At 55.2% G+C, this 10,629-nt stretch overlaps 2 protein-coding genes across 8 annotated transcripts in view; both read right to left on the reverse strand.

Annotated features, from left to right (window-relative positions):
* The window catches only part of MTG1 (mitochondrial ribosome associated GTPase 1), a 30,402-nt gene extending 27,140 nt beyond the window's left edge, over positions 1-3,262 (reverse strand). Inside the window, exons 1-3 of one of the 4 annotated variants that reach the window (XM_017893808.1) lie at positions 2,656-2,672; positions 1,216-1,280; positions 725-829 (exon numbers count right to left, since the gene is read on the reverse strand). In XM_017893808.1, the coding sequence (XP_017749297.1) occupies positions 725-829; positions 1,216-1,269 (159 nt within the window). In that variant the 5' untranslated portion in view covers positions 1,270-1,280; positions 2,656-2,672. The other 3 variants (XM_017893806.1, XM_017893805.1, XM_017893807.1) reach the window with 3 other exon arrangements.
* The window catches only part of PAOX (polyamine oxidase), a 19,336-nt gene continuing 9,433 nt past the window's right edge, over positions 727-10,629 (reverse strand). For 2 of the 4 annotated variants that reach the window (XM_017893801.1, XM_017893802.1), the window contains exons 5-7: positions 9,592-9,704; positions 8,952-9,109; positions 6,707-7,088 (exon numbers count right to left, since the gene is read on the reverse strand). In XM_017893801.1, coding sequence (XP_017749290.1) covers positions 6,945-7,088; positions 8,952-9,109; positions 9,592-9,704 — 415 coding nt within the window. In that variant the 3' untranslated portion in view covers positions 6,707-6,944. Of the gene's footprint in view, positions 830-1,215; positions 1,281-6,706; positions 7,089-8,951; positions 9,110-9,591; positions 9,705-10,629 lie in introns of those variants that run through there. The other 2 variants (XR_001889551.1, XM_017893803.1) reach the window with 2 other exon arrangements.

The raw sequence follows: 10,629 nt of genomic DNA on the forward strand, positions 1-10,629 counted from the left end.
GGGACCATGTCTATGTTTACTCAAACTATAAACATCAGCTGTGTGGGACAGCAGGCCAGTTCCACGTCTGCGTTTTTTTTTTGTTTTTTTTTTTTTTAACCTCCACACACCTTGCCCAGGGTCACCTGCACCCCTGACTCTGCTCTTTGCTTTGGAGAAATCCTTTAGCTCCTTTGGGCCTCCCAGCAGCGCTCTCTGCTTCTGAAATCCCAAGGTGTGCACAAGCTGGCTGGCAGACAAGCCCTTGGTTCGAAGCGGCAAACCAGACACCGGGGGCACCACAACCACCACAGAAGACCTCAGACCAGAATGGCCGCAGGTGGCCACTAAAACTAATTAAGCAAAATGTGAAAGTCACACGTGGCAGTAGACACATGTCAGGTGCTCACAGGCAGCCACCACGTGAGACACAGAGACCGCATCAGCAAGGAAAGATCCAGAGCGCCACCGCGGCCACCACTCGGGCTCTGGCAGCACAGCCTGGCCACTTCCCACAGAGACGCGCGCTCACTGGGTGTCCGGATCACGATCCGCACATTAGAGGGAGGCATGCTATATAAGAAACGATGCTGGCACACTTCTACAAAGCAAAGGGCTGTTTCTAAAGCAGAGCCTGCCTGGGCAAACTGACAAGAGTGTGTGTCCGGCAACTCTTCTGTTACAACAACCGACCTAGGGAAAACACAGCCATGCTGCTGAAGGCATCTGAGAGAAAGGCCTTTACCTGCTGCTCTGTAAGATCCGCCAAGTCCATCTTGTTGAGGACCAGCAAGTGAGGCTTAAGCCCAAGGGTTTCCTGAAACAAAGGGTTGCGGCCTGAAAGTGGGATGTGGCAAAATTAAGGTAAAAATTCCACCAAAGCTTTACCAGCCAACCAACTTTTTTTCTTGTCATCAGTGAACGAGTCATCACATCTTGCCAATTCATTCCTCAAGTACAGGAGGAAAGCCGCAGCTGGCAGAACATTTAAATGGGGATTTCATAGCCTACCTAGAGAATTCCACCGCTGCAGCCTACTGTCAGGCTTGAGTGACCCAGACACATGTATTAAAAGGAAGTTTCAAAGACACGCAGTCTGGACCCCACACCACAGATTCTGACTGACTGGTCTGGAAAGGGGCCCAGCAATTCACATTTTTAAAAGCCTCCCCAGATAATTCTAACATGTAATATGACTTCGGGCAGAGGGGCCTCCCCTGCTCTGTGAAAGGATATCCGGGCATCATGGACCTCGATGATACAGTCCACCAGCTTCAGGCTGCTCTTCATCTTCTTCAGCCCTGGAAAACAGAAGGACGCCTCAGCGAAGGAGCCCACAACCTTTCTAGAGTAACTGATTCAAGCTGAACCGTCCAGTATGACACGCCACCATAAATAACCTACACAGTCTACATCTGAGTGAAGCGTACTAAGTAACAGTAACAGATAACATCCACTGAGCGCCTCCTCCAAGTTCCACACCCTTGGGAGACGGGGAGGCGCCCCGCCAGAGGGTGGGCCCTGTGTCAAAAGCCAGATGCGGTCTTCACCACCTGACTCATGGCTGACTCTGGGTGGAATATTTAACTGCCATGGGGTTTTGTGTGTGTTTTTTTTTTTTTTTTTTTTTTTGAGGTGGAGTCTCGCTCTGTCACCCAGGCTGGAGGGCAGTGGCGCGATCAGGGCTCACTGCAACCTCCGCCTGCCAGGTTCAAGTAATTCTCCTGCTTCAGCCTCCCAAGTAGCTGGGACTACAGGCACGCGCCACCCCGCCCAGTTTTTTTATTCTTAGTAGAGATGCGGTTTCACCATGCTGGCCAGGCTGGTCTCGATCTCCTGACCTCGTGATCCGCCCGCCTCGGCCTCCCAAAGTACTGGGATTACCGGCGTGAGGCACCGCGCAGGGCCTTTCCATTTCCATGGGTCTTAATCTGGGCTATAAAACAGAGTAGCACTGGCTCCTCAGGCCCCTGCCACCTTGTAGGAAAGATGACCATAGTCCCCTAACCAGGCATACCACACAAACCGAGATAACAAAGCTTCCAGCTTCCTTCCCCTCCAGTGTTGTCCAAAGACCGAGGACACAGCCTCAGACACCCACACGGACCCTTCTTCCCGCTCGGCCCCCAGTGCAGGCAGAGCCGAGGCGGGGTGGCCATCGCAACACCTAGAGGGGCTGGGCCGGCCCCAGCGGTCTTCTTGGGGCCGAACTGTGACAAACAGTAAGAAATTACCAAAGACGTTTAAGCAGGAAAACGACTCAATACATGAGTTAAAGCTGAACAGGTCCCTTCATGCCCACTGTTTCATTTAGTCCCCAGAAGACTCAGAAGTCTATCTTGTCAAGAACATGTGGAAACAGAGGCTTCGGGGGATTAAAGGGGCAGAAGGCACTTGCTGGGAACAGAGGACGGGGCGTCGGGCCAGAGGTCGGAGGTCAGGCAGGCCCCGGGCTCGCGGCTGCGTTGCGGGGGCACTCGCGGGAACGGGCCTCTCCCGCAGCTGCGCAGGAGAAGGCGTCTGGGCAGCTCCGGGAGCGGGTGAGACCGGGGAAGGAGGGAGACGAGGGAGGAAGGGGGGCCCTCCCGGGGGCCCGCCCAGGACGACCGGGAGAGACAGGCGACGGCCGAAACGGGGGTGGGAGGGTAGCACAGGCGCCGCGGCCGTGGGCATGACCTTGCCTCTCCCCGCCGTGCCTCACCCTTGGCCATGTGGCCCGGGAACCAGCGCGCCACGTCGCGACCGCGCAGTAGGAAGTTCTCCCGCCAGGCGGCCTGGGCGGCGCTGCACAGCACGCGCGGGGCCAGTCTCATGGCGGCGCCGTCCCCGGAAACGCTCCCGCAGCGGGCGTCCTCCGCGCCGCCGCGACCCGCCTCTCAGGTTCCGGCGTTCCAAGGACCCGCAGCACGGCCCGCGCGTGCGCACGACGTCGCCTCCGCCCCTGGCGAAGCCCGGAGTGGGCGGGCCCCGGGCCCAGGGGGAGGGGCGAATGGTGGGCCGGGCGCCGGGGCGGGACTAGAGGAGGCCTCGGGGACGGGTCGGGGTGGGGGGGTTTCGTGGGTTCAAGAAATTCGCAGGTTAACATTCATTAAATATTAAAACTCATCGCTCTCCCTTAAGCATATCCTGAGTATAAGTGTAACAAAATTTAGCAATCTCTTTTTACAATTTGGTTAAAATCTCTCAAATACTTTAAATTTACCTTATAAATGTAATCTCTTCATTTTCTTTTTAAGTACTTACGGGTTTTTGTTTGTTTTGTTTTGTTTGAGACAGAGTCTCGCTCTGTTGCCCAAGAGTGCGGTGGCACGGTCTCGCTGGTTGCAACCTCAACTCCCGAGTTCAAGGGATTCTCCCACCTCGGCCTCCGGAGTATCTGGGATTACAGGCGCCCGCCACCATGCCCAGCTGATTTTGTATTTTTAGTAGAGATGGAGTTCCACCATGTTGGCCAGGCTAGTCTCGAACTCCTGACCTCCAGTGATCTACCTGCCTGGGTCTCCCAAAATGCTCGGATTACAGGCATGAGCCACCTCGCACAGCCTCAAGTACTTCAGGGTTTAATATAAAAAATAAACCATTTCCAAATACTGACTGCAGTTCTGTTAAATTAAACCAATTAATACAACGAGGCTGAAATATTCTCTACTGTCCAAGACTAGACATAAATGTAGCCAGATTTCAACTCTAAATCAGCAGTCAGCAACTGCTCAACTGCACACTGCATTACAAGAGTATTCCTCTACTGGAATTTTTATTTTTGAGACGGCGTCTCGCTCTGTCACCAGGCTGGAGTGCAGTGGCACGATCTTGGCTCACTGCAACCTCCGCCTCCTGGGCTCAAGCAATTCTCCTGCCTTAGTCTCCCGAGTAGCTGGGACTACAGGTGCACACCACCACGCCCGGCTAATTTTTTTATATTTTTAGTAGAGATGGGGTTTCGCCATGTTGGCCAGGCTGGTCTCAAACTCCTAACCTCAGATGATCTGCCCACCTCAGCCTCCCATAGTGCTGGAATTATAGGCATGAGCCATGGCACCCAGCCTCTACTGGAATTTTTTTAAACAAGCTACTGAAAATACCAAACATGCTCAAATTCTAAGTACAAAAATATTGCCATGGTTCTGATATTCTTAAACCACCTAATACCCTAACGCTTACCTGTAAACATTTTTGGGCGTGAGAGACATGGCCCTTCCACGGAAGACAGAAGCCTTCCAGGTGGTTTCTGGGCTGAGTGGGGCAGTCAGGGCCTCCTGCTAGGTCAATGTCCCCAACCCCCCTCCTCACCAAGCTGGTCTCTCACACCCAGAGGGGGCAGCCTGGGTCTTGCTGCCTTTGTCCCTGGGATACAGAATTGATGAAACCTTAAATATCAACAGTAAAGATTTTTGTACTTGAAGGAAGCTGCATTCCCTCATGGTCCCAGGAGCACAAAACCACAATAAAACCCTGTGGAATTTGAATTTTTCTCACAGGCGTCTGATGGGCAGGTGTCCCTGGAGAGACCAGTCTGGTGACACAGCAAATGCAGGTGGCAGGTGGGGCTGCTGGCTACAGAGAGAGGCTGGGGCTCAGGAGGCTTGGGGTCAGGGACCACCCTAGGAGGGGCGATTTGAACAGAGACCAGAGGGTGAGAAGAGAGGAGTCCTGCAGATCCAGGCTGGGGTTGAGGGGCCGCAGAGGGGCCTGGCTTCCCGGCACACTCACCCCAACACTGCCCAGCACCCCAGCACACTCACCCCATCACCACCCGGCACCCTAGTACTGCCCACACCCCAACACCACCTGGTACCCCAGCACTGCCCACACCCCAACACCCCCAGCACACTCACCCCAACACTGCCCAGCACCCCAGCACCCTCACCCCAGCACTGCCCACACCCCACACACTCCCTGGCATCCCAGCACACTCACCCCAACACTGCCCACACCCCACACACTCCCCGGCATCCCAGCACACTCACCCCAACACTGCCCATACCCCACAGACTCCCCGGCATCCCAGCACCCTCACCCCAGCACTGCCCACACCCCACACACTCCCCGGCATCCCAGCACACTCACCCCAACACTGCCCAGCAGCCCAGCACCCTCACCCCAGCACTGCCCACACCCCACACACTCCCCGGCATCCCAGCACACTCACCCCAACACTGCCCAGCAGCCCAGCACCCTCACCCCAGCACTGCCCACACCCCACACACTCCCCGGCATCCCAGCACACTCACCCCAACACTGCCCAGCAGCCCAGCACCCTCACCCCAGCACTGCCCACACCCCACACACTCCCCGGCATCCCAGCACACTCACCCCAACACTGCCCAGCAGCCCAGCACCCTCACCCCAGCACTGCCCACACCCCACACACTCCCCGGCATCCCAGCACACTCACCCCAACACTGCCCAGCAGCCCAGCACCCTCACCCCAGCACTGCCCACACCCCACACACTCCCCGGCATCCCAGCACACTCACCCCAACACTGCCCATACCCCACAGACTCCCCGGCATCCCAGCACCCTCACCCCAGCACTGCCCACACCCCACACACTCCCCGGCATCCCAGCACACTCACCCCAACACTGCCCAGCAGCCCAGCACCCTCACCCCAGCACTGCCCACACCCCACACACTCCCCGGCATCCCAGCACACTCACCCCAACACTGCCCAGCAGCCCAGCACCCTCACCCCAGCACTGCCCACACCCCACACACTCCCCGGCATCCCAGCACACTCACCCCAACACTGCCCAGCAGCCCAGCACCCTCACCCCAGCACTGCCCACACCCCACACACTCCCCGGCATCCCAGCACACTCACCCCAACACTGCCCAGCAGCCCAGCACCCTCACCCCAGCACTGCCCACACCCCACACACTCCCCGGCATCCCAGCACACTCACCCCAACACTGCCCAGCAGCCCAGCACCCTCACCCCAGCACTGCCCACACCCCACACACTCCCCGGCATCCCAGCACACTCACCCCAACACTGCCCAGCAGCCCAGCACCCTCACCCCAGCACTGCCCACACCCCACACACTCCCCGGCATCCCAGCACACTCACCCCAGCACTGCCCAGCACCCCAGCACCCTCACCCCAGCACTGCCCACACCCCACACACTCCCCGGCATCCCAGCACCCTCACCCCAACACTGCCCAGCAGCCCAGCACCCTCACCCCAGCACTGCCCACACCCCACACACTCCCCAGCATCCCAGCACACTCACCCCAACACTGCCCACACCCCACACACTCCCCGGCATCCCAGCACCCTCACCCCAACACTGCCCACACCCCACAGACTCCCCAGCTCCCATGGGCCGGGCACCCTGTTTCTCATTTCAGGCCTTATTAGGTATTTACTTCCTCCAGAAAACCCCCAGCCTCAGGGCAGGCCAGGGCACCCCTCATCTCCCTAGTGCCTGCGAACCTGCGAAGTGGGCGACTGATTGCAGCAGCAGTTGATGAGCAAGAGGAGGGTTGTCAGCTACGCCGTCATCCCAGGCAGCAGCCATGAGAATGCAGGGGGACGAGAAGCGACTACAGGACCCAGAGTTCAGGGAACCCAGAGTGCGGGGCCACATGTGGTTGTGGGGATTGGAAACAAAAGGCCCTGTGTAACCTGGGCCTGGAGCAAGACAAAGACAACAGCAGCAGATGCTAGAGCCCCAAGGCAGGAAGGACAGGACAGCCTCGAGGCAGGAAGGACGGCTCTGGACGCTGTGGCTGTAACGTGCTTTATGTGCCGGGCATCTCCGTGAGCATCCGGTGTCTCAGCTCAAGTCAACCCTGGCCAGACTCCAATAACAGACACAAGAACTGAGAAGGTGGCCCCAGTTACCAAAAACCGGAGGACTCTCATTAACATCCCCAAGTATCAAGCAAGATTGAAATCTGTCAGAGGAAACGAGGGTCCCAGCCTCCCCCGGCACAGGAAGAACAGAGTAGGCTGGGCTCAGCTAGAGCCTCGGCCTGGGCTGCTGCACCTGTGGGGCCCACAGACTGAGCAGGCGGTCAGCCTCCCTCCATCCCGACAGCAGAGCACCGTGCGTCGTGGAGTAAAACGTGCGATGTGTGGCTTCCCCTGCAAACAGGATCTGGAGCTGCAAAGAAGAGCCAGGGTTAGAATGGGGATGCAATTCAGATAGCAGGGTCTGGGCAGATAAACACACAGAAAATGGCTCATGAGCATCCACCAAGAGGTGGGAAAACACAGCTCACACACCTCCACCAACAGGCGAGAAAAGGGCTCACGCGCGTACCCACCAACAGCCAGGAAAACGGCTCACACACATTCTCCAGAGGGCAGGAAAACAGCTCACATGTATCCATCAACAGCCAGGAAAACGTCTCACACGTATCCATCAACGGGCAGGAAAACAGCTCACACGTATCCATCAACCGGCAGGAAAACAGCTCACACGTATCCACCAACGGGCAGGAAAACGGCTCACACACATTCACTAATGGGCGAGAAAGGAAACGACTGCACCCCGCAGCTCAGGTGTGAACAGCATTTAGAGAAAACAAGGTGGTGTAAACACTGAATAGTGATGTGGCCACAACTACTGGATCATATATGGGGAGGGTGGGGGAGGGATCTGGAAGTCGGGTGGGCAGAGGGGTGGAAGAAAGCTACAACCTTATCTGATGTAATGAGAAGTCAATTAATAACACCTGAAACTGAAAACGCACGCAGCAACATTTCCAAGCAGGCTCACTGAAGAGAGATCATGAGCGGACTGGAAAACTGAACACTGACTAAATATTGGATAATACTGAGGAATGATGGTTAATTTTTAAGTGGATAAATAGTATCATAGTTATATGGTTTTATTTGTATGTTTTCTGAGACAGTCTTGCTCTGACACCCAGGCTGGAGTCCAGTGGCGCAGTCATAGCTTATCCAGCCTCAACTGGACCCAAGCCCGAGCAGCTGGGACTACAGTGCATGCTACCACACCTGGCTACTTTTTTGTGTGTATGTGGAGACCAGCTCTCACTATGTTGCCCAGGCTGGTCTCAAACTCTTGGCCTCAGCAAACCTCCTGCCTCGGCCTCCCAAAGCACTAGGATTACAGGTGTGAGCCACTGCCCTCGGCATCATAGTTTTTTACAAGCATGTCTTTATCTTTTAGAGACAGGCACCAAAATATCCCCAGGTGAATGTCCTGTGTGCGACGTGCTTAATAAGTAAGGGCGGGGTGCAGGTGGGGAGCAGGCTTGACTCAGGGGAAGCCTGGTGGGCACTCAAAGGTTCTACCTACTTTTGTGTGTTTGACATTTTGCATAGGAAATATTTCTCAAAAAGTGGTAGCAGAAACATGTTTTTAGAGATGCAGTAAACTTAGCAGTCAGAATCAGCTGGGAGCACAGTCTGGGAGGGGCAAAAGGGGCTCCACCTGCTGTTTTGGTTTTATTTTATTTTGTTAGCACTGCAGAATTCTCTGACTTTTAAGCTATATGTGTGTATAACTCTCACAAAAACAATACATTTAAAAATTATTCTTAGTTTCAACAAGAAAATGGCTTCTGGCCGGGCGCGGTGGCTCACGCCTGTAATCCCAGCACTTTGGGAGGCCGAGACGGGCGGATCACGAGGTCAGGAGATCGAGACCATCCTGGCTAACACAGCGAAACCCCGTCTCTACTAAAAAATACAAAAAACTAGCCGGGCAAGGTGGTGGGCGCCTGTAGTCCCAGCTACTCGGGAGGCTGAGGCAGGAGAATGGCGTAAACCCGGGAGGCAGAGCTTGTAGTGAGCTGAGATCCGGCCACTGCACTCCAGCCTGGGCGACAGAGCGAGACTCCGTCTCAAAAAAAAAAAAAAAAAAGAAAGAAAGAAAATGGCTTCTGAGTCTGGGGTCCCAGCCCACCCGTCACTGGTGGGTGCTCCTGCAGCACTGAGACTCAGCAGGGGCCTCTGCAGCCTGACTCACACCCCCCGACTGGGGCACGCCACATACCTGGGCACCGGCGCCATCTGCAGGGAGGGGCTGAGCCAGCAGGTCCAGGTCGCCCCCAGTGCTGCCCACGGCCACGTAGCTGTAGGAGCCCCGAGTGTACGGGGCACTGTGCCAGCGAGACCGCAGGACGCTCTTAGGCGCGGGGAGCCGTGGGTTTCCTGAGCCACAGAGACACTGCATGTTAACCAAGAACTCTCACCCACAGGTCTGCAACTGTTTGTGTCATTTTTAAAGATTGAGCAGTTTAACATGAAAGATGCTACACGGGAAAAAACCGAGCAGCAGAGTGCATCAGGAGAGGCCCTTCCTGCCAACCCTGACCCGAGAACAGCAGGCCAGGACCCAGGGGCCTGTGACAGCAGCGTGCTACTGTTTCCGAGCCTTGGGTTCCTCCTCTGTAAAAATCTGATCAAGGACAACGGCATTTATTTCGATGGCAGAAGTAGGAAGTGTTTGCGAAGTCATTTCAGTTCCTCGGAGGTAAGAACTGTTACTGACCCCACTAACATGAGGAAGGATGGTCCCTGGAGATGTACAGAGTCAGCCAAATTTAGTTCTTCTCTGTTCTGAAAAGCCTAGTTTCTGTTTAGAGATCAACCAGTAACAAGCAGAGGCAGGAACTGGCGTGTGTGGTGAGTACCTGTCACTCTCCGGAGCACTTGGGTGAGACACAGAAGTACTTCTTCATCCGACAGAGTCTCCATGAACTCGGACTCAAGCCCAGCAATGAACCCACAGAGAACGTGGACAGACCTGCATGGAGAAAGAGACCCGTGGATGGCGGCGTCCGGCCCAGCTCTCTGCCCACGTCTCTCAGCAAGGAGCCTCTAATGGAGCAGCGGCCCCTGAGGCACAAAGAGCCATCCCCACGGAGTGTCCCTCAGGCAGCAGTTCTCAGAGTGTGGGCTGCAAAGTCCTGCGGTCCGAAGACCCTGCAGAAGCTAAGACAGCATTTGCTGTTTCCACCACACCAACATTTGCACCTGTGCAAGAACTGTCCCTTAGCAGAATCGAGGCAGCAACCAGACCCACACTCGCCTGCAGGTGTTCCCACCACCACACAAGCGGGTTACAAAATGCTGCTTTTTGCAGCTGTAAAAGAATGAGATCATGTCCTTTGTAGGGACATGGATGGAGCTGGAGGCCATTATCCTCAGCAAACTAACACAGGAACAGAAAAGCAGACAGCACATGTTTTCCCTTTCAAGTGGGAGCTAAAGATGAGAACACACTCTGGGGCCTGTGGGAGGGTGGAGGATGGGAGGAGGGAGAGGAGCAGGAGAAATAACTAATGGGTACTAGGTTTAATTCCTGGGTGATGAACTAATCTGTACAACAAACCCCCATGACACACGATTAGCTATATAACAAACCTGCACGGGTACCCCTGCCTCTGAATATAAAAGTTAAAATATATATATTAAAAAATAAATAAAAATGCTGCTTTCACTTGAGAATGTCCTTGATAGGCAGTAAAAGTTACTAATTTTATTAAATCTTGACCCTCGAGTTCTTGTCTTTTTAACTATCTGCGTGGAGGGTCAGGCACGGTGGCTCATGCCTGTAATCCCAGCACTTTGGGAGGCCGAGGCAGGCGGATCACAAGGTCAGGAGCTCGAGACCAGCCTGGCCAATATGGTGAAATCCAGTCTCTAATAAAAATAAAAAATTGGCCGGG

Source organism: Rhinopithecus bieti, unplaced genomic scaffold, assembly GCF_001698545.2.
Source record: "Rhinopithecus bieti isolate Rb0 unplaced genomic scaffold, ASM169854v2 scaffold_24263, whole genome shotgun sequence".
NCBI classification, from domain to species: domain Eukaryota; kingdom Metazoa; phylum Chordata; class Mammalia; order Primates; family Cercopithecidae; genus Rhinopithecus; species Rhinopithecus bieti.